Here is a 22,414-nt window from a genome sequence, read left to right on the forward strand (position 1 = left end):
CTCATCTCCCAGATCTTGAAGACAAACTACTTAGGTGTTGCCCTCAAACCATTTCTAGCTGTTAATTCTGTCCAGGAAAGAATGATTGGGTGACAACTGACAAATTGAAAGGTGAGCCGTGGGGTTTTTAGCAGATACCTCTTTCCCCCTCCTCCTCGCCCTGCACCTGCCCCTCTCCTTCTCCTCCTCCTCCCTCTGATGGTCTGTTCAACCTCATTCTCCCTCCTCAGTGCTGTATCCATTCCCCGTTAACCACATTTATGACCTTATACCCCTTTTGGTGACCTTTCCCCCCCCATTTGATTTGTCAATAAATGGATCAAAATGGAGCTAATGTCCAGTTTTTAAAAAAATTTTTTTTTCTTTTAGCTTTAGCCTCAATTATGAGGAGGGTGGGAGGCAGTTGTGGGCATGGGTGCTGCATGTTTTCCAGGCAGACTTGCAGATTTGACAGTCTGGATAGTAACTTTCCAAGTACATCTGACCTGAGCTCTTATTTTACCGAGGAGACCAGCGCCCAGGTAGTGATAGAGCTCAACCTCTCTCCCCCTACTGGTTCATGGCAGGGCTGTGAGGAGAGCCCAGGCTGAGGGCTTCCATGCTAGTGCTCTTTCCCGTTCACGTCTTAGAAGTGGGCAGGGTGGGAATGAAGATGAATGAAGGCTGGTGTAAGAATGGCATCAGTGCTGAACCAGCTTGGCTGTATCGGAAACACAATAGAACTAGGTTTGAATACTGACTCCATGGCTGCTACCTATGAAGCCTTTTCCTGGGGCCTTGGTCTTCCCACCTATCAGGTGCAGGGTAACATTTCCTAAATTATGGATGGTGCAAGGATCTTATGAAGTAATCGTGCAAAGAGGCTACTGTGGTGCCGGGTATGGAGTAAGCCTTCATCACTGTGATGGACTGCATGTTTGTGTCCTTCCAAATTCATATGTTGAAACCCTAACCCCTAGTGGGATGGTATTGGGAGGTGGGGCTTTGGGGGGTTAATTAGGTTTAGATAAGGTCATGAGGGTGGAGCACCCAAGATGAGATTAGTGTCCTTATAAGAGAAAGAAACTAGGGCTGCCTCTCTCTCCACCACTTGAGGGTACAAGGAGAAGATGGCCATCTGCAAGTGAGGAAGTGGGCTCTTATCAGACACTTGATTTGCTGGCACCTTGATCTTGAATGCCCAGCCTCCGGAACTAAGTTTCTGTTGTTTAAGCCACCCAATCTATGGGGTTTTTGTTACAGCAGCCCGAACCGATAAAGACAATCACATACTAGCTAACGTTTCTTTTCTTCCTGCCCCTGGAGTGCTTGCTGTTATTGCCGCCTAGGCTCAGAAGCCTTCCTAACCCTGGCCAAGCTTCCAGACTTCGGGTGTCTGCTTCTTGCTGTTTTCTCACCTGCCGGAATGTCTGTTCAGCACTGGCAGGGGGATGGAGTGGCAGGAAGGAAATGTCCTTCCTGACAACTCCCTGGCTCACGTGGACACGGTCACTTAGTATTTATAGAGCACCTACTGTGTGCCAGGCCCTGTCTGATGTGGAGTGGATGGCAGGTAATGGGAATGGCATGGTGCCCCTCTGGGGCCCACCGTTAGGTGAGGGAGGCAATTCAACAAGCAAATACACTGCAGGGTGGTAAGGGAAGGAACACGGCATAGGAGCCCACAGCACAGGGGTCTGAAGCCTCGGCTCGCGTGCAATCCAGCGAGGTCTTGTCTTCCTGACCCCTTTCACTGAAAATAATGCACATGCTCTTAGGACAGGGCAGCAGGTGAAAGGTTCGGAACTCCTAAGTGAAAGATTGATCAGGAAGGTGGCTTAGCAAAACCTCTACTTTCTACTCAAGAGAACTTTAAGCAATATTCAGAATTTATCCACATTGGCTTCTGAGCCCTGTGTTGGTGAGATTTCTCTTCTTCGCGGCTGAACAATTTACAAGGTCTGATTTGACATATTTTTAGCGGAGCAAATAAAGATGTGTCCACAGTTGAGCACCATGGGCAGTGCAGCCTACTAGTCACTGCTTCTCTCCTTTATACCATCACGAGTTCCCCTTCTCATTTGGGGCACTGGCAGGTGAGCTTCCCAAGTCTCTAACAGAGAAATTACAAAGTCACCAGTAGGCAGACAGTCCCAGACATAAGCAAAAATATTATAAAGAATGTCCTGCAGTGTATCTCATTCTCATGTTAAAAAGTACATAAACTGGACTTCCCTGGTGGCGCAGTGGTTGAGGGTCTGCCTGCCAATGCAGGGGACACGGGTTCGAGCCCTGGTCTGGGAAGATCCCACATGCCGTGGAGCGAGCGGGCCCGTGAGCCACAATTACTGAGCCTGCGCTTCTGGAGCCTGTGCTCCACAACAAGAGAGGCCGCGATAATGAGAGGCCCGCACACTGCGATGAAGAGTGGCCCCCTCTTGCCACAACTAGAGAAAGCCCTCGCACAGAAACGAAGACCCAACACAGCCATAAATAAATAAATAAAACCCAAAAGTTAAAAAAAAAAAAAAAGTACATAAACTACTAACACAATATCGTAAATCAACTATACTCAAATAAAAAATTTTAAAAAATGTACATTAACTATCTGGTGAGATGGGGACGCCCTAAGCTTTGCTATACCATGTTTTCCTAGGGACCGTTTATGATGTCCTTGTGTTTCTGGGTAGAAGTGAACACACCTGAAAGAAAGCAGCATTATAACAGGTAAATGGCTACAATAAAACAAAAATCCTACTCACTTTTTTTTAAAAAAATAAATTTATTTATTTATTTATTTATTTTTGGCTGTGTTGGGTCTTCGTTTCTGTGCGAGGGCTTTCTCTAGTTGTGGAGAGTGGGGGCCACTCTTCATTGCGGTGCGCGGACCTCTCACTGTCGCGGCCTCTCTTGTTGCGGAGCACAGGCTCCAGATGCGCAGGCTCAGTAGCTGTGGCTCACGGGCCCAGTTGCTCCGCGGCATGTGGGATCTTCCCAGATCAGGGCTTGAACCCGTGTCCCCTGCATTGGCAGGCAGATTCTCAACCACTGCGCCACCAGGGAAGCCCTTTTTAGCATCTTTATTGGAGTACAATTGCTTTGCAGTGTTATGTTAGTTACTGCTGTATAACAAAGTGAATCAGCTATATGCATATATATATCCCCATATCCCCTCCCTCTTGTGTCTCCCTCCCACCCTCCCTATCCCACCACTCTAGGTGGTTGCAAAACACTGAGCTGATCTCCCTGTGCTATGCAGCTGCTTCCCACTAGCTATCTATTTTACATTTGGTAGTGTATATATGTTCATGTTACTCTCTCACTTCGTCCCAGCTTACCCTTCCCCCTCCCCGTGTCCTCAAGTTAGAGGTGATATAAACAGATGGAGAGATATACCATGTTCTTGGGTTGGAAGAATCAACATTGTGAAAATGACTATACTACCCAAAGCAATCTACAGATTCAGTGCAATCCCTATCAAACTACCAATGGCATTTTTCACAGAACTAGAACAAAAAATTGTACAATTTGTATGGAAACACAAAAGACCCCGAATAGCCAAAGCAATCTTGAGAAAGAAAAACGGAGCTGGTGGAATCAGGCTCCCGGACTTCAGACTATACTACCAAGCTACAGCAATCAAGACAGTATGGTACTGACACAGAAGCAGAAATATAGATCAATGGAACAGGATAGAAAGCCCAGAGATAAACCCATGCACATATGGTCATTTTATCTTTGATAAAGGAGGCAAGAGTGTACAGTGGAGAAAAGACAGCCTCTTCAATAAGTGGTGCTGGGAAAACTGGACAGCTGCATGTAAAAGAATGAAATTAGAACACTTCCTAGCACCATACAGAAAAATAAACTCAAAATGGATTAAAGACCTACCCACTTTTTAAAGATTGTCCAAGAATCCCTGGGACATGTACCAGTTTTAACTTGTTTCCTAATTCATATGGTAACAGTAACTTACATATAGTGGATACTTGCTCTGTGCTTTCCAATGCTGTGGGATATATACCATGTTTCTCTTCATTGTCTAGAGGAAGAAAATGAGGCAAGGGGAGTTTGAGTTATTTGCCGAAGGTCATATGCAGCTACTAAGTGAGAGGCTCCAGTGCCCACCACCTTCACCACTATGCTCACTGCTTCTCATGCAAGTATATTCACTTTGTTGCTAGAGTTACTTTCTCCCCACTAATCTATGGCCTTTCTATCCTTTATTAATGTATGATATTAATATACATTAGTATACTGTATATTAAGATTTCTCCATTTCAGCTTGGTCCAGACTAAGATGATTTACAAACTAAAACAGAGCTTGGTTTACCTCAGTTGGGTCCAAGAACAATTCTGTTGGCCCTGATAAATTTTGACGCGAATGCCATGCCCTCGTTTTCTGAGCTATAATGAGAAAATCTCTATTTTGAGTTGCCACTTAGGCATTTTACAGTATAATGACCCTGCTCACATCCAGAGTCTGGACCTTTAGATAAGGACCTGAGTTTAGGACTCCTGCCCCAAATTCCCGCTTGCTTTTCCTGGGGCGCCTTTTGAAATGACCACTTGTAGTTGAGCCCGGGTAAAGTTAGTGACCTGCACCCCAACTACCTTACACATAATAGGTTCTTGCTATCCTGCTCACATGTGAACTGGGACAGAGGACTGCCCTTCTCCTGGCTCACTGCTTCCCTTTTCCCCCTCCTGGTTTCTGGGATCTGTAAGTAATAAATCTTTCAACTTTACTTCGTGTGAGTGTACTACACCTTCAGTCAAAACGACTACAGGGTTTTTACTTCCCCAGATGGGGAACCGAGGGAGCTACCTCCTGACCCCATGTGGTGGCCTGTGCTTCCGCATTCAGCAGATCATAATCTGCATATCCTTAATTTAATACACCAGCTATGGGTCCCGCAACACACAAGGGGGTGCCATTTTCCCTCAGCTAATAAATAGTGCTATTTTGTAAGATGGTGAAAAATGAATCAGGGGAGGTCGCAGCAGCTGGATTGCAAAGGATCTAAAAAAAAAAAACCACGTTAAGCAATATGGATTTAATCCTAGACCCTCTCCCTTCCCCACAATACCCTAAAGGGCTTTAGGCAGTGAAGTTGCCACTCTGGCAATCCCCGTGTGGAGAATGGACTCAGAGAAGCAAAACTGGAGGCCAAGGGGCCAATTAGGAAGCTTTCGTAGAACTCTGAGATATTGGTAGCCAGATGGATGGAAAACAATGGATGGAACTGATTTATGGGGGTTATGGGAGAGGGAGGAATCGAGGATCATGGCTGGTGTTTGGTTAGGGCAACAGGGACGTTCCATTTTTAGACACACAGAATAAGGGAGAAAACAGATTTCGGGAGGAAAGACTCTAATTTTAGCAGGTTGACTTGAAGGTGGGCTAGGCAAAGTAGGAGTCTGACATTTGGGAGGGAGGTCCTGGATAGAGATAAAAAATGTATAAGTTGTCAGCATATGGATGGAGATTCAGGCTTTTGAGAGTGTGTCAGGATGAAAGGAATCCTAGGGCAGAACCTTGAGGGAAACTGACATTTAGGAGATGGGCAGAGGTACAGGAGGCTGAAAAAGAAAGTGGCCTCAGCAGACAGGTGGAAGCAGAGCCCAGAGCATGCACAGTCAGGGAAATGGGGGCGGGAGCGCTTCTAGAAGGAGGGTGTGGCCAACAGGGTCAAATGTTAGGGAGAGCCTGAGTGACAGAGGACTACATGATAGTGACATTAGTGACGCAGAAGTTGTGAGTGACTAGCTGAGGGCAGTTCAGGTGGAGCAGCAGAGGCCACAGTTGACTTAAGGGGTGAGCAACTGGTAAGCATAGATATTTGGCTCTAAAGGGGAGGAGAGGTGACGCTAACTAGCATATAAAGCTGAGGGTAACCATATATCTACCACTGTTTCCATATCCATCAATTTTTGTTTTAGACTTAAGAGACTTGCGTCTATTTAACTGCTCAACAGAAGGAGTGAGTAGGGAGGGAGACATTGAACATACAGGAGGGAGGAGAGGAAAAGAAAAGAGTATGTTTCTGGGAAATGGAATCCATGACTGGTGGATGAAGATAGCTGCCTTGACAGAAAGAAGGACACGACTTCTACTGAGCCAGACAGGAAGGAGAGATGAGGAGGAAGGTGAGTTTTTGGATGCGCTGGTGGGAAGGGTTCCTCCTGGGGTTTCTGCTTTCTCAGCGAAGTAGAAGGTGAAGAATCTGCTGCTGGCAATGGGGGCAGTTGGAGGAGTAAAAGTTTTAAGGAGAGAACAGAAGGCTTCAGTTGGATTCCGGGGAAGATGAGGAAAGAAGCTGGCAAAGGAAACCACAGAAGAATTGCTTGGAGAATTGCTCCAGGGGTGGCTGGAGACCATGGATTTAGATCCACAGCATATCCTTCAGCAGGACTTTACTCTGTAGCAATCAGCTGCCAGGGCGTGGGTGTAGGGAAGGCAGACAGTTGGATTCTATTCTTAGGATCCTTAGAGTCCTAGGAGATTTTCGTGCCTGGAGAGGAACACTAGCCACCATCTGTACTTTATTTATTGTTTAATTAATTTACTTCATAAACCTACTTAAGCAAAAATTGTCACAACATTTAAACACTATTTATATAACCAAGTCAAAATCTACACATTTTACAAATCAAATTATTTAAACATTGATTGCAAACTTAAATCTTCCTATACATTTCAATCAAATCATCAGTATAATATGTCAGCTTCTCAAAAAGCATCAAGCATTTTGGTAAAGCACACACATCTTACAAGAATTATAAAATTTTTTACACCTACTCTTATACTCATTATAAAAATGGGTTTGTAGACCCAAGAGAAGGACACTATCTCAGTTCAGACCAATTTTTGAATTTGGATATCCAAAAGAAGAATATTATCTCAGTGCAGATGAAGTTTTGAATTATTAATCAATGAATTCTTGGTTGGGACCTGGGAAATACTTTACCTTCTAAGATGATGAAAATCTGAGCCAGTGCTTATCTTATATATCACTAGAACTTTTCAAGTCCACACTTTTCCCATGAATTAGTGTATTGTAACTGGATGACTTTTCTTTAAACGATGTCATCTTTAAGTTTAATGACTATGATATGCAGATGTCCCAGAGATGTCCATGCCCAAACCTCTTATGTTTAACAGTAAAGGGACATTTTCTATGTAATTAAAGTTATGCGCCTTAAAATAGAGAGCTTATCCTGGATTATCTGTGTGGGCCCAATCTAATCACAAGAACCCTTAAAATCAGAGAATTTTTAAAGTCAGAGACATGACAGAAGGGTAGGTCAGAGAGGTTCAAACTGTGAGAAGGACTTGGCCTGATGTTTTTGGCCCAGAGATTGATGGCAAGGAACCTCAATCCTACAACCATAAGGAACTGAATTCTGAATGAGCTTGGGAGTGGATTCTTCTACTTCAGTAAGGAAGGCAGCTCTGCCTACACCTTTCTTTTGACTTAATGAAACCCTGAGCAGAGAATCCAGTCATGCTCTGCTGGACTTCTGACCTACAGAAACTGTGAGATAATAAATAGTTCAAAGTTGTGTTAAGACACTACTTTGTGGTAATTATTACACAGCAATAGAAAACTAATACAATAACTTTACTGACATTATTTACAAATTTATCTAGCTCATTTGCATTTTTACAAACTTCCCCAATATCCCCAATATCCCCAATATTGTTGTTTTCCCCAATATCCAATCTCCTCTTCTTCCTTATTATATAACTCCTGACTTTTAGCTGGGCATAGCTGCCTGGAATAAAGACTCTATTTCCTAGCCTTTCTCCCTTGCCTGGTGTGGCTAGATATGACTAAATTCTAGCCAATGAGATGCAAACAGAACTGTTGGAGGTACCTCTCAGAAAGCTTCTTTAAAAGGAAATGGGTTTGCCCTTCCTTCCTCCTTCCTGGGACTGTAAGGGTGAAGTAATGGCTGGAGCTCAAGGAGCTATCTTGGGTCAGGAGGTGATATGCTAAAGGTCAGAACAGCAAGAAAGGAAACTGGGCTGTGGTGATCATAAAACTGCCATCCAACCCTGCACTCTTTATTTGCAGATTCTTCTATGTGAGACAGAAATAATCTGCCATCTTGTTTAAGCCATTATTATTTTGGGTTTTACTGTTACTGTAATCTCATTATAATTAGTAGCAAAGTATAGAGACCCCCTTTCCCAAGAAATGAAGGATCATGTTTGAGCAATGAGCAGTTATCTTTTGGATGTTTGCCTAATTCATGTTCATGTAACACACTGTTGGAGCTTCTTTCTTCCTAGTTGTAATATATGACCAGATGGTGCCAATCAGTCTCTTTCATTTTTGGTACAGTTCCAACTTTTTCTGGAATTACTGAGAGCTCTCTGGATCCACCCCTCCCTACTTATGCAGATAAAGAAAAATAAATGCACCTTATGAATAGATATAATATCTGTTATACTTATACTCTTCTACTTATCAAAATTAACTAAAAATATCCTATTATAGTCATACTTCTTCACTCAGTATATTAACTACATTTTTGCACATTGTATAGTTACTTTTTCCTTTTTGAAAATCACAACAGAGTTGTGGATTTTAAAAATTCACCTTGTTCCAATTAACAATGTTATTTTCCTTTTGATTATCAAATTGTCACAGAATGTCAATTTGTGGAAGCCTATTAAAATTGGTTCCTTTGCCTTCTCAGCTCTATCCTACATTTAAGAAAGTATCTTTGCTTTTTGTCTTCACCAATAGGTTCCAGGCCTAGAGTTATTTATGACATGGAGCTATTCTCCAAGGGACCTTCAGTCCTTTTAAAGGTGAATAATATTTGAGGCAAAGATTCAGGTGCTAAGAATGCATATCAGATTTTTTCCTGATGTTGTTTCTATGCCGCTTTAGTGACAAAGTTTGAAAAAGTTATTTCTTTTGAAAACCACAAATTCACATTGGTATTTCCTATTTAACTCAGGCACTACCAAATCCTTTTTTATTTGACTCTGACATACAGTTTTACATTTATTTTCCCTACAGCATACCTGCTTGTATCCTGTAACCCCTGAACCCAGTTGTAATGTCGTGTTCTCTCTTTAGTGATCCTGTAGGGTCTCACTGAGCATCATTCTCTAATTACTTTATTGATAGATTCATCCATGCTGGGCCAATGGGACAGAGAAGTGAGACAGAGTTTATAATACTGGCAGGAGAGTGGTTGAAAGGATGAATTATGGAATCCAAGGAATTTTAAGGAGGAGGATAAGACAGCACAAATCAGGAGAAAGAGGAGAGGTTGTGGGATAGTGTGGGACAGGTACAGTGAAGGTCCCTGAGAGAGCTGGGAGGAAGGAGGTGGTGGTCAGAGCATGAAGTGATTGAACTTAAGACTACAAAGGTGGAGCAGTTCTAGGAGGCGGCCATGGTCATTGATGTGTTCCATGCCTGGAGATCTACAATTGCCCGCATGTGACCTACCTCCACCTCCAGTTGCCAAAGGAACCTCTGTATACCCACTCTCGGCCAAAGCAAACATACACACCCATGTCTTGGGTGGGGAGATGAGGGCCAGAGTACATCTGGGATCTGCCACAAATAGACACCCGGTTCACCATCTGCTGGCTGCCCCAATGTACATGGAAAATGTATACTGTGTTCAGGCTGGGTGCATGCCCCCTTCCTGCCACACCAGCCACAGGCTCTGGGCTGCTCTGTGGCCCCCGCCACAGTTCTGCTACTGGCTGAGCCTCCCTCCTGCTCTAGTCCGCACGGTGCTGGCTCAGCTTCTGACTGTGCTGGCCGAGATCTGTGATGCTGGCACTCCTCACAGGAAGGGGCCTGCTGGGTATGCTGAGGCTGGTCCATCTGGTCCCCTGTAGGGGCCTGTCAGGCTCACCTGTACCACCTGTTCCCAAATAGCACTGAGCAGGAAGCTGGGTTGGAGATGGGGGACAGGAGGAGCAGAGTCTGCAAAGTAGCGCAGGCCTCCCTACCTGCCAAACCCTGCCCTGATCCTAGGGCTGCAGGCAGAAAGAGATGCAGTGAGAGGCAACCGTGAGGGGTAGGTTAAGAGGGGCAGGTCCCGAGACACCAGAGCTCTGCTCTTCACCTTGGATGTTTGGCACAGGGTCCCATGCAAGGACGTGGAATAAAGGCAGCCAGAGGGAGTCTCTCTCCTGCCCTAAAGATGCTACTTCTGGGACAGGAGAGGGCAGAGGGCAGGGGTCAGGGGCTAGATTTCCATCCTTGAAAGGCTTGAGTCCTCAGAGTGGGAAAATGAGGAAGCCAGAGAAGCTTGAATATTTCCAGCCACCCAGCAGGTTCCCTCGACGCAGGCGCAGAGATACTCGGTCCCCGGGGTCCAGGGGCAGTAGCACAGAGCTGGTGGCTGCCTCCCGGGTCACGTCTGGGTCGTTGGCAAAGGCCGAGATGACAGGCCATGTGTTCAGCATCAGGCTCACCTGGGGAGGGGAGCCCAGTTAGCACCTCTCCCCAGTCCTTGTCCCAGGACCCCCACTTTCCTGAGGGCTTCCTTCCTTCTCTGCAGCCCCAGAGGGACACTCTGGAACCTGGGAACCTGAGGCTCAGAGCACCCTCCTGGGAGGGCTGAGAGGTGGCCAGTGTTGGACTCTGTGCCTCCTTCACAGTCTCTGCTAGGCGGGCCCTTTCCCGCCTTGCTCCTGGCCCCCCAGGATGCAGGCCAATGGAGGTCTGCCTGGGGATCCCCTGGGCTCCACTTATTCCCCCCTTCGCTTCCCCTCCCCTCCTGAGCCGGGGATGGGACAGGGCCTAGGGTTCAGGTCACCTGGACAGTCTGGCGGTTGTACACCTTCACCACATGGAACCGGAAGCTGTAGACGCCCCGGACAGGGGCCACGAAGGAGCCTGAGGCCCGGTCAAAGCCACCGCCCTCGTTCACCAGGACCTGTGAGAAGCGACCCTACTGAGTAGGGCTTGGGGATGCCTGGGACTCGGGGAAACCAGGATTGGGGGGAAGGGGCAGTGAGTAAGGAAAGGAAGGGGTGGCAAGTAGACCAAACAGGAGGAATGCACGGATTCAAAAGCAATGGTGAGAAAGGGCAAGGAGGGTATGGTGGGAATGAAGGGAAGGGAGACGGGCAGCGGGCTTGGGGGCAACTGGCCACAGCAGGTCTGTTTCCTTAGCAGCAGAGTGGGTTTGGACAGTGATTCCAGGTCTTTGCAGGGTAGAGGGATTACCTGGTCGAAGTATATGGCCCCACTGGTGCCATTGCCGATCTCCCCTGCTGGCTCGTGGTGGTGGCTTCGGACTGCAGCAAATGCCACTCTTCCAGGGGGCGCCTCTCCCAGGGCTGCTCCTCCTGGCCCCCCTGCAGCAGCTCGACTGGGCTCACAGACCACCAGGCACTCACCTTCCAGGAGGACTGGCTCTGTCCCCTCCTGGGCCCACCCGGTCCTCAGGGCCAGAAGTGTCAGGGCCAAGGTCAGCCCGGGGCTGAGTGAGGGACCTGGTGGCCAGTGTCGCTTTGCTCCCAGCATGGCTGAGTGGCTCTGTGACCCACAAGCCTTCTCTGTCTGCTCCTTGGTTTTGCCCACCTCTCCTCCAGGCTCTCACCACCCCTCACCCTGCTTCTCAGCCCTCTCTCTGGGACTCATGGTCACCTGGTCTTGGCATCTCCCTCTCCATCCCTCTCTGTGCCCCACGACTCTGTCCTGCCTCTCACTCCTGCTGTCACTGCAGTTCCTGCCTCCTCGGCAGGGCACAAAGTGACAGCAGCTGGGCTCTGGGAGGGAGAGGAGAAATGAGGCAGCCATACAGGAGGGCTACAGCCAGAACCCCAGGGCAGCCCCTCCCGAGAGCACTGAAGGCTGGAACTGGGACGACAGAGAACATGGGTGTCTGTGTGAGACTGTGAGTTCCTGTATGTGTATGTATGTGTGTGTGTGTGTGTGTGTGTGTGTGCGTATGTGTGAGACAGCTCCTACAGCTCCTCCCCTCACTCCTCCCCTCTTCAAAATCCCTCGCAAGTCAGCAGCCCTCTTAGCAGCATCTTTTCCACCGTTGGAAAAAAGGGAGTGTCCTTGTGTTTTCCCCGCAATTGTTTTGGTGGAAAGCGCTTGGCCCAACAGTGTCACTATCCTGTGACCCTGGGCCCGTCTCTTTCTTTCCTTGGTCTTCTATATCTTCATCAGAAGGGACTGCATTAGTCCCTTCAAAGCGCTCTTCACCTCCATCTCTCCATGAAGTGGTTCCTCATTCCTGAGAAACAACTGCGTGGAGCGACTGGAAACTCAGAAGAGCGCGGAGACGTGACCCCGCAGGCTTGGAGCAAAAGCGGGCGAGTGGGCGGGGCCGGGAGGGCGAGCAGGCTGAGGGCGGGGCCGGGGGCGGGGACCCGGCTGGGGCCTGGGCCCGGGCCGAGGCTCCGGCCGCGGGCGGGGAACAGCCTGCAGCTGGCGGGGGCGGGCGCGCGCCGGGGCTCGGTGCAGGCCCAGCCCCGGGAGGGGCCCAGCTGACTCCGCCCCCGGCCAGGAAGTGACTCAAAAAACTGTTCGTGATGTGGGGAAGAGAGGTCTCCGTTGGGTGAGGAATCGGGAAGGCCCGCCCAGATTCGGGCCCCCCGCCCTTCTTCCCTGGGCCGGGGGCGCGGGCGAAGCTGGGGCCGGCGGGCACCGAGCGGCGCCGGCGGGACTGAGGCCGCAGCGGGCGGCGAGGCGGGTAGGCGCGCTCTCCCCCGCGCCCGGGCCGCGGGAGCCAGAGGCCGCAGTGCAGAGCGCAGTCGGGGGGCGGCAGCCGCCAGCGGCTATGGGCGGGGCCCGGTCCGACCCCTGGGCCCCGCGTGGGGCTCGTGGCGCGACCGAGGGGTGCAGCAGACGGCGGAGGAAGGGGGAGGGGTGGGAGTGGCTAGAACCTGGGAAATGGCTGACAAGGGACCCAGAGGACAGCCCAGTTCAAGCCCTGGTGAGGATTCATCTTTAAGAGGCCGTCTTGGACCCGGAGATTGCAGAGACCCGGAGGAGAGGGACTCTTTCGTCACCTGTCCCCTCCTTCTGGCCTCCAGACCCAGCTGGATCTGCCCCCCCCCCCACCGCCCCGCCCCCGCTTCCTGCTCAGGACTGTGGTCATTTTCCAAAGGCCACACACCCATCCCAGAGAGACAGCCTTGTTTATCCATGATATGTCTCCGGAGAGAAGGCCCTTGTGTCCAGATAATCTGACATTCCCTCCCTATCCCCAAGATGGACTGAAGTGCTGGTTTACCTCTTGGGTTGTTTACCAGTTTGGTAACTAGGTGCGACCTGTTGATAGCTGGTGTAGGCCAGGAGACCAAATTTGGGTTGAGGGGACATTGAGGCTCTGAGCTGCTTTCCCTCCTTCCAGGGCTGGGCGGCCAAGGAGCCATGCCTACCTGGGGGGCTGGCTCCCCGTCCCCTGACCGTTTTGCGGTGTCTGCGGAGGCCGAGGACAAGGTGCGGGAACAGCAACCCCACGTGGAGCGCATCTTCAGGGTGGGGATGAGCGTCCTCCCGAAGGACTGTCCTGAGAACCCTCACATCTGGCTGCAGCTGGAGGGCCCCAAGGAGAACGCCAGCAGAGCCAAGGTGAACGCCTCTCCCTGACCCTTCCGGGAAAACAATGACTCCCTCCCCCGAGGAGGCAGAAGAGAGGAGGGGCTGGGGAGGATCTGCACTCTTTGCTTGTCTCACTGGCCCTGAGCTTTGAGGAACTTCCAAACTCTCTATTTGTCAAGAGTTTTGGTTTCATTTCTGCTGCGATGACCCAGATTCTGGCAGGGCTTGGAGATAAGTGACTCAGTTCAAATCAGTTTGTACTCTTTGGGAGAGAAGAGATAATCTGGTTGGGCAAGCAGGCCCCACCAAGGAATTCACCGTGGGGTGGGAGGCCACACTGATTCCTTTGGAGTTAGTCAGGACTTACAGAACGGCACGACCAAATACCATCCTTGTGGTCCTAGTTTGTTTCCCTATCTATAAAATGTGACTAATAACAGTATCCACCTCACTAAACTTACTGTGAATTAGATAAAGCATGTAAAGCGTGAGTTCAGTAAAAGTTATCAATGATGATCATTACGATGGAAATATACAACACACATACACACACGTAAATGTTTAGAAGAGACAGCCTTTTAACCAATTAATTATAACAGTTTCTTAAGTTGAGGCAAGTTCTAAATGGAAATTCAGCCACAGGCTGTCAACTGAAAAGGCAAAGAAGTGAGTTTCTCGATCCCCTCTTAACTGCCACGTTTTTCAGGATCTGTAGGGCTCCATTGCTCTGCTCAGGCATCCTGGAGCTCAGAGGAGAGCAGCGGCCCCGAAGGAGCTATTGGGCCACTTAGGATTCCAGCAGTCTCTTTTTTTTTCCTACCTCCCCTCCCCACCTTTTCCCCCAGGAGTACCTGAAGGGTCTCTGCAGCCCAGAGCTACAGAATGAAATTCACTACCCACCCAAACTGCACTGCATCTTTCTGGGAGCCCAGGGCTTCTTCCTTGATTGCCTGACTTGGAGCACATCAGCCCACCTGGTGCCGGGGGCGCCCGGCTCGCTGATGGTCAGCGGCCTGACCGAGGCCTTTGTCATGGTCCAGAGCCGAGTGGAGGAGCTGGTGGAGCGCCTGAGCTGGGACTTTCGGCTGGGGCCATCCCCTGGAACCTCTCAGTGTGCTGGAGTGCTGAGAGAATTCTCTTCTCTGCTGCAGTCCCGGGGGGATGCCCACACAGAGGCCCTGCTGCAGCTGCCCCTTGCTGTCCAGGAAGAACTGCTGAGCCTGGTGCAAGAGGCATCCAGGGGGCAGGGGCCCCAAGCATTCCCGTCCTGGGAGTGGGGGAGCCCAGGTCTGCTGGGTGCTCAGCACCAGGGAGTCAGGAGTCCCCTTAGTGACGGCAGGGAGTCTCTGGACACAGGACCTGCAGGGTGGCAAGAGTCAAGGGGAGAGAGACGTGCTATGGAGAAGGAGGGGACAAAGCACGGTGGTCCCAGGGAGATGGATTTGGGGTGGAAGGAGTGGCCCGGGGAAGAGGCCTGGGAGAGACAAGTGGCCTTCAGGCCACAGTCAGGAGAAGGAGAGGCAGGGCAGGCAGTGCCTCTGAAAGGGAAGGCCCTGGGGAAGGAGGGGGTGCCTCAGGAAAGAGGAAGGTTCTGGGTCCAGGGCGAGCCTCCTGGCACCCAGGGCCCCTGTCAGAAGGCAGCTCAGCCCCGGGGAGCCTCCCTCCTGCAGCGGCTCCATAATGGGGAAGCCTCACCTCCAAGAGTGCCCAGCCCCCCACCAGCGCCTGAACCCCCTTGGCACTGCGGAGATCGAGGGGACAGAGGAGACAGGGCAGACAAGCAGCAGGTTGTGGCTCGAGGTCGGGGGTCTCCGTGGAAACGAGGCACCCGGGGGGGTAATTTGGTGACTGGCACGCAGCGTTTCCAGGAGGCCCTCCAGGACCCTTTCACCCTGTGCCTTGCCAACGTGCCGGGCAAGCCAGACCTCCGCCATATTGTCATCGATGGCAGCAACGTGGCCATGGTGTGAGTACCTGGTGGGGCTGAGAGTCCTGGGGAGGGGGATGAGATGACGAGATGGGCAGTTGCGTTCACCTTGGGGATATGTGCGAAGTGGGGGGCAGTACAGCCAGGCTGCCAGGCCCCAGAATGCTGACCCCTTTCCACTGCAGGCACGGCCTCCAGCACTACTTCTCCAGCCGGGGCATTGCCATTGCTGTGCAGTACTTCTGGGACCGTGGCCACCGCGACATAACTGTCTTTGTGCCTCAGTGGCGTTTCAGTAGGGACTCCAAGGTCAGAGGTGAGTTGGGCCTGGTCTTTTGTGTCCGGGGATGGGCCCTGCTTCCACCTTGAGGATAACCCCATTGTGCTCCTCTGTTTCTCTAGAGGGTCACTTCCTGCACAAGCTGTATTCCCTCAGCCTGCTCTCCCTCACTCCCTCCCGGGTCTTGGATGGCAAGAGGATCTCTTCCTATGACGACAGGTACTTGCTTCTCTCTTGGTCACAGGCTCGACATTCAAGGAGCCAAGTGGGAGACTGAGGGAGAGACAGAAGCTCCTGACCCTGCACACTGTAAGCCTGAGTCGTGGGACAGGGGTCAGTTCTCCTCCGTGAGCCCCTATGATTGGGGAGGTAAACCTGCCCTGCAGGCAGGATGAGATGGATGGTGGACAGCTCTGTTTGTCCACTCATCCTTCACTTTTCACTCATCAAACTAAAGGATGCCTCATATTTATATAGTGCCTTACTGTCTAGAAAATACTGATTTAATGGAAAGATGGGAAAGCCAATGACATGAATAGCTGACAAATGCCTCTTAGAACCTAGATGTCCAAACACATAGAGAAATTCCCCAACCTTCTGGAAAAACCAGAGTAAATGTTCAAAATAACGATAAATGAAGAAACGCGTTCCATGCATAATAAGACTGTACAAAACATGGTATAATAAAAGATAGTGAAAGATCACTGGTCTTAGAATTTGCAGGTCTGGATTTGAGTCCCAGGTTGCACAGTCATTGACTGTGGAGTCTCTTAGTGGATTAATCTCTTTGTCTCAAGGTCCTCTTCCATTCATTCCTCCTCCTTGTGAATGTCAAAAGAAGCTAAGGTATGTGTTTTTCTCACTCAAGGTGCTGGGCAGGAGGGCAGTGATATTCCTTAGTTTTTCATGGATCCAATCAAGTGTGGCAGAGGGTCTTACCTCTGTTGTACAGAAATGGAGACGGAGGGTCAGAGTAGTTAACTTTCTTGGCAAAGGCTATGAAGTAGCAAAGGGAAAATGAGAACTTAGAGCTGCTAGCTGGTTTAACTGAAAAACACGGGGCACATTCCCTCCCCAGTGTGCACACAGCGTGGGAGATGGGCGGATTTTAAAAGCTAACTAACCAATTTAAAAAAACTAGTGACAAGTTCTTTATTCTCTAGGATTTTCGGTTTTAAATTAAAAACGAGTTTCCAAACTGAAGTGATTATATATTTTGTTTTTTCAAATACTTAGCTCTTACTCCCTAACAGGAAAATGGTATTCTACAAAAAGTTCACGTTCTCCCGATGCTATTCTGTTTTATGTCTAGATTTCACAGGTTATCTGCACTATGGAATCTTCTTTACACGCCAGCACTGACACACTTAAAACTGAAGGTTGAGTCAGTTGTAATAAATTTTGAAGGCACATGTCTGTACAGTTGTGTACGTCCTGATAGGCAGACAGCACAATATGAATTTGGAATTTTGCCTAGTTACAGTGAAAAACACAGTGGCACGTAGCACAGGCCTACTGAATACTGCGGAACAACGTATGATGTAACGTGATAACAGTATTAAAATATGCTTAACTTGAAAATACCTTTTGTACATTATATGATACCATATACATTTTTATGTCATCTTCTTAATTTGTTTCCCAGACAGAAACTCAGAACCAGACACCTGTCACACCGAATCCTGATTACTAGTCCTCTCTATACCACACTGTCTTTCAAATACTGACTGCCTGCTTAGTACTAGGTGCGAGGCCTGCCGAAGGAAGCAGGAATGCAGGGAATCAGGGAAGACCTGATTCTCAACTTCAAAGAGCCCAAAGAAACTGTAAACCAAACAGTACAGAATGGAGAGGAAAGGGATCCCCCTTCTGGCTGGGGTTTTGTGGGAAGAGAAGGCTTTGAGAGTTTTTGTTGATTGATTGACAAGGACATGGGATGCGTTGGAGCTCTAGGTTTCAAACCTGTTAAAAAGGACTCACCTCATGAGTCATACCCCAGTCCTGTGGAATCAGAATTACTAGAGTGGGGCCCAGGCATCTATTTTTTTAAAGTTCCCCTGGTGATTCCGTTCATCAGGGAGGTTGGGGAAGCACCTTCCAGATGGAGGGAATAGTTTGAGAAACATGGAAGTCGGACAGCATGGGGCATGTTTGAAGAACAGGGTGTAATCTGATCATTGACTTTGGCAGGAGCTGAGTACATTAGGGAGTATGGGGCGAGATAAGGCCATAAGAGTGGCTTGGAGCTGGGTTCTAGACGGCCTTGGCTGCCAGGCCTGGGCATGTGGAAATATTCGGTAGATAAAGGGCATGTTTGGAAGACTTTTGTGTAGGGAAGACCATGTTCTTGGGGGAGGTCAGGAGAGACTGGAGGGTGGTAAGCGGCTGGGGGCAGGGGACCCCCTCATCAGGAGGCTATGCAGTAGTACCACGCTTGCAATGTCCAAGTAGCTCAGATGGTAATGGTGGGACTGGAAAGGAAGGAAGCAGAGTGGAAAGGCTTTCAGAGGAGGAGCATGATGGATCTGGGACTGGAAAGGAAGGAAGCAGAGTGGAAAGGCTTTCAGAGGAGGAGCATGATGGATCTGTGACTGATTCATGGGGGCACGGTGGAAGAAGACAGAGCCAGAGCCAGATCTTTCTGTCTCATACTAATGAGGCACAAAGTGTTGAGTGGAGGATTGTGGTGACTTGAGGGGATGCTATTGGGGAACCACGATGGATTCATCTTTCATGGGTTTCCTTTCTAACCCATGGCGCCTGTATGCAGTCAGTCACCTGGTGGCTGGATCAAGGTGAGGGGGCCAGATCTCCATCACCAGAAGTGGGTCACAGGAGTCGATAACGCTCTTTGGGGTTGGGACCTTGGAGAATCCCAATATGGCTGCCGTGGTTTTCGTGACAGGTTCATGGTGAAGCTGGCTGAAGAGACCGATGGGATCATTGTCTCCAATGACCAGTTCCGGGACCTGGCAGAGGAGTCTGAGAAGTGGATGGCAATCATTAGAGAGCGGTGAGGGAGCCCTCCCCTGAGCACAGGGCACGGACTCAGACCTTTCTCTAAAACCAGCTCTGCTGTGCCACCGGGTGAGGACTCTGGGAAGGGGCTGACATTGCTTTGCGAAGGATGGTAGCTGGCAGCTTCTGATGGTGTTGGTCTTAACTGTCCGGGAGGTGGGCAGAGGCCCCTCTGTGACCACACATTCTCTGTGCCCATCCAGCCTGCTGCCCTTCACCTTCGTGGGAAACCTCTTCATGGTGCCTGATGACCCATTGGGGCGAAATGGCCCTACACTGGATGAGTTCCTGAAGAAGCCGGTCAGGTAATGCCTCAGACTCTCCTAGGCAGCCCTGGCTTTTGCTCTGCAGGGACCTTGCAGGCCTGGAGAATTGGGGGAAGAATGACCTCAATCTGGGACAGCTTTATTCTGTAGTAGTTCAAGTTGCCTTGGGCTTGGCCCAAGGAATCCTGACTCAGACCCTCCTGGCTGGGAGGGAAACTCCTGTTTCCTGTTTTCCCTAATCAGTGTGTTGGATGGAGTTATTTGGAAGGTGGTTGCTTTTACTTATAGCCAGCTGCATTGAGCATGCCCTCTGTTGGACATAAAGTGATTAATTTATTAGACTAGAACTAGATAGTGGCAGGTTCACCTTCCAGGTTCCAAAGGAACAGGCCATCTTCCCTTCAGAAGTGGGTTGATACTGCCCCTCAGTGGTCAGTTTCTGGAACTTCAGGGTCGCTCCCCAGAGCCCAGACTGGGCAGGGCAGTTAACCTGGGAGCGGAGAGCAGGGAGGCCCACTGGGCTTTAACCTCCCTCGAGGATGCTTATCAGCTCTTCCTGTTCCCTCTGCTTCTTCCCAGAGCCCAGGGGTCTTCTAAGGCTCAGCATTCTGCCAGGGGCTTCACAGAACACAGTAATCAGCAGCAGGGGAGAAAAGAAGAGGAAAAAGGCAGTGGTGGCATTCGGAAGACGCGGGAGACAGAGCGGCTCCGGCGCCAACTGCTGGAGGTGTTTTGGGGCCAGGATCACAAGGTGGACTTCATCCTGCAGCGGGAGCCGTACTGCCGGGACATCAACCAGCTCTCTGAGGCCCTGCTCAGTCTCAACTTTTGAGCCTCACCTGTCTTAGGGACTGCCACCCCGTCAGCTCCAGCCTCATCCAGCTCAGCGCATTCTGTGAGGGTCCCTCTGCTGCTCAGACCCTGACCCAGTCTCACCCTGAGTTGGTGCTTTGTGTCAGGGAAGCACCAAGGAAGCGCATTCGTGTGTGGGGAATGCTCTTGCCTGGGGCACTTTGGGGACAGGTCTGTAAGGTGACCTGATCTCATCTTGAGTCAGGACCTCAACCAGCTCTCAGGAGGTTCTGCTCAGCTAACTTCTTAACCTTGCCTTATGCAGGGTTTCTCTAGGGAATGGGGGCTGCTGGGAAGGGTGGGTCACGGAGATGGGGACTGTCGGCCCCTCCTCCACGCTGTGCTGGGGATGGAGGCTAGGGTGGGTGAGAGGGGAATGTAGAATAGGTGGCCAGGAAGCTAAGCCTTTCCTCCTCCTGGCTGCTGCTCTGATGGCCAGAGAACAGGACGAGTCCCAGGCCTGGCTGGGCTCCTGGGCGCATCAAAGGGAATGCTGGGCCCTGGAAAGGCTAGTGTTATGGGCTCTGGGTCACAGTGGGGCAGCAGGGATCTGGTGGAGAAGGCAGAGGGAGAGTTGGCTTCTGGTCTCAGCTATGCCTGCCTGTGACCTTGATTGATCTTGGTCTTTACTTCCGCCTACAAGTCAGGGGTAAAAATGCCTGTTGGGAGGAGAGATGAGAACGTGGAGGAAAGCTCCTTGGAGGAAAGGTACTTGGACCAAGCCTCAGGTGTGTCTGTCTGTGGTTGCACAGGCTTCCTAACCAAAACCTCACTTTCAGAGAGCTGAGGGTCCTCTGTCCCCAGGACCTGTGCCCTAGATTTTTTACATTGCATCAGTATAACGTGCCCTATAATGGCTGCGTCCCTTTTGGGCAACCCCCCCCAAATCCACATTTACAAAACAGTTAATTAGGGGTGACTTTGCATTACCAGAAAACTCTCAGGGTTCCTTCCTATCAATGGCAGCTCTCCTGTTGCATTCAGGAGTTTGTTTACAGTTGAACGAATGTGTCAGAAAGTCCGCAGTCCCCGGTTAATGCACTTGCTCGAGCGTTGAGCAGTCACCAAACCAATGAAGCCATGTTCTGCGAGGAAAACGTTCATGTGACCTGACCCTGGCATCTTCTTTACAGAACATATATGTTGCATAAAGCGAGACCCACTTCTGCTCTGTGTGTGCGTGTATGCGGATGGGAGGGTTTATAGAGTTTGTATGTAGAGGAACCAATCTGGAAAACGAAAATTGAAGAATCAGAGTCAGAAGGTACTTGACTGGCCACCAGACCAGCTGCTGTCACCTCAGGACATTCTCTTTCCTCCTTGATTCCTACAGGTCATTGTCCTGTATCTGCTTGAAGTCCTCCTGTACCAGGGAATTTACTACCTCCGAGGCAGCACATCCATCCATGGACAGTACTAGCCAGTCCTTCCTTTAGTGCATCCCCAAATATGCTTTTCTGTTACTTCTACCTTTGAGGCCAGTCATTCCCTCAGGAACAGTACAGAGCCAGTCAACTTCCTAAAGAGTCCAAAACCAGATAAAGAAGTTAAGACAGGTGTTCCTGGATTCTGTGCTGTCTGGGCCCTGCAGCAAGTCCCTGGACATGGCCCTCTTTTTAGGCTGATTTCTGTTCCCTGAGTGGCACAGGGAGTTGAAATCACCCCAGATCCTTGTATCAGCAACTAGCATGCGGAGCTGAATGATGATGGAGAGGGTCCTAGGGTCCCAGTGTCTTTGCCCCTCCCCATTGGTGAGATCCACCACTACACTGCACTGAGCTGGGCTGGGGGCAGGCGAGTTGGAGAGGCTAGTCGGGGTGGTAACAGTGATTCAAAGACAACCCATAGTCCCCTCAGAAGAAAGGAGATTGGTTAATATGGCCTGAATTGGGGGGTAGGGGAACTGCTTCTGGTCAAACTGTGGCAGAAACCAGGGTCGATAAAAAGGGAGAGGCTCCTTGATGAATACTTGGGACTCTTTTTCCCTGAAAGGATTGAGTTTGTAGCTTTTGATAGGTTCCTTGTACCTTTCACTTTCAATGCTGGTGGGTATGCAGTGGGCTCGAAGTATCTTCTGCCCCTTTGTGCTAGGGATCCTGGTTGACTGAAGTGGCCCCAGTCAGATGAGAGGCAAGTCCTTATCTTTTGACAGTCCTAAGCTTTGCACAGCTTTGTCCTGCTGCAGCCTGATGAACTGGGGCCAGTGTGTGATTGCTTTATCAATTCATTGCTGTTCAGTGACAGACTGAAGGCTGTCCTGGACTTGGGCCTTGTCCCTTCCTCTGCTGGCATCCTAATGGCACTGTGTGAAACAAGTATGCAGGGTGACCACAGAGCCCACTGGAAATGGATCACCATTCTTTTTGCCTCTACCTTTGTCATAACCTCGTGCCTCAAATTTGTTGCCAGCTCTTTTGGCAATGGAGGGACCAAGAAGGGAGATGTTGCACATTATAACTTTCAAAACCCCGTGTAAAGTAAAGGGTCTTCTAGGATGGCACTCCTTGAAATAAATTTCAGAACCTAGGCCAAAGAGATGAGC

At 49.9% G+C, this 22,414-nt stretch overlaps 2 protein-coding genes across 3 annotated transcripts; one reads left to right on the forward strand and one right to left on the reverse strand.

Moving 5' to 3' along the window:
- Positions 1–8,638: 8,638 nt before the first annotated feature.
- On the reverse strand, positions 8,639–13,602 carry CBLN3 (cerebellin 3 precursor). 2 transcript variants are annotated; one of them, XM_061180730.1, is made up of 4 exons: positions 13,219–13,602; positions 11,196–11,412; positions 10,783–10,902; positions 8,639–10,438 (listed from the first exon to the last, which is right to left on the reverse strand). In XM_061180730.1, exons 1-4 carry the CDS (start codon positions 13,305–13,307, stop codon positions 10,241–10,243), a joined length of 624 nt encoding a protein of 207 aa, XP_061036713.1. In that variant the 5' UTR covers positions 13,308–13,602; the 3' UTR covers positions 8,639–10,240. The 2 variants fall into 2 exon arrangements, with proteins under 2 accessions (XP_061036713.1, XP_061036714.1); XM_061180731.1 differs by lacking the exon at positions 13,219–13,602 and having other exon boundaries at positions 11,196–12,389.
- Positions 12,382–22,407, forward strand: KHNYN (KH and NYN domain containing). Its single transcript, XM_061180725.1, has 8 exons — positions 12,382–12,675; positions 13,339–13,559; positions 14,375–15,495; positions 15,642–15,772; positions 15,859–15,955; positions 18,642–18,749; positions 18,958–19,059; positions 19,600–22,407. The coding sequence occupies exons 2-8, from the start codon at positions 13,359–13,361 to the stop codon at positions 19,850–19,852; spliced, it is 2,013 nt and encodes a 670-aa protein (XP_061036708.1). The 5' UTR covers positions 12,382–12,675; positions 13,339–13,358; the 3' UTR covers positions 19,853–22,407.
- The last annotated feature ends 7 nt before the right edge of the window (positions 22,408–22,414 follow it).

The sequence above is a fragment of the Eubalaena glacialis genome, chromosome 2 (genome assembly GCF_028564815.1).
Source record: "Eubalaena glacialis isolate mEubGla1 chromosome 2, mEubGla1.1.hap2.+ XY, whole genome shotgun sequence".
NCBI classification, from domain to species: Eukaryota; Metazoa; Chordata; class Mammalia; order Artiodactyla; family Balaenidae; genus Eubalaena; species Eubalaena glacialis.

Excerpts from the sequence above, each read along its gene's own strand:
- CBLN3 (XM_061180730.1), bottom strand. The coding sequence starts at position 13,307 with ATGTCCCCTCAACCCAAATTTGGTCTCCTGGCCTACACCAGCTATCAA. Across the intron at positions 11,413-13,218 it reads ACTGGTAAACAACCCAAGAG|GACCGGGTGGGCCCAGGAGG; the intron begins GTAAACCAGCAC and ends TCTGGCCCTGAG. Across the intron at positions 10,903-11,195 it reads GGGCCATATACTTCGACCAG|GTCCTGGTGAACGAGGGCGG; the intron begins GTAATCCCTCTA and ends CGCTTCTCACAG.
- KHNYN (XM_061180725.1), top strand. The coding sequence starts at position 13,359 with ATGCCTACCTGGGGGGCTGGCTCCCCGTCCCCTGACCGTTTTGCGGTG. Across the intron at positions 13,560-14,374 it reads AGAACGCCAGCAGAGCCAAG|GAGTACCTGAAGGGTCTCTG; the intron begins GTGAACGCCTCT and ends CTTTTCCCCCAG. Across the intron at positions 19,060-19,599 it reads TTCCTGAAGAAGCCGGTCAG|AGCCCAGGGGTCTTCTAAGG; the intron begins GTAATGCCTCAG and ends GCTTCTTCCCAG.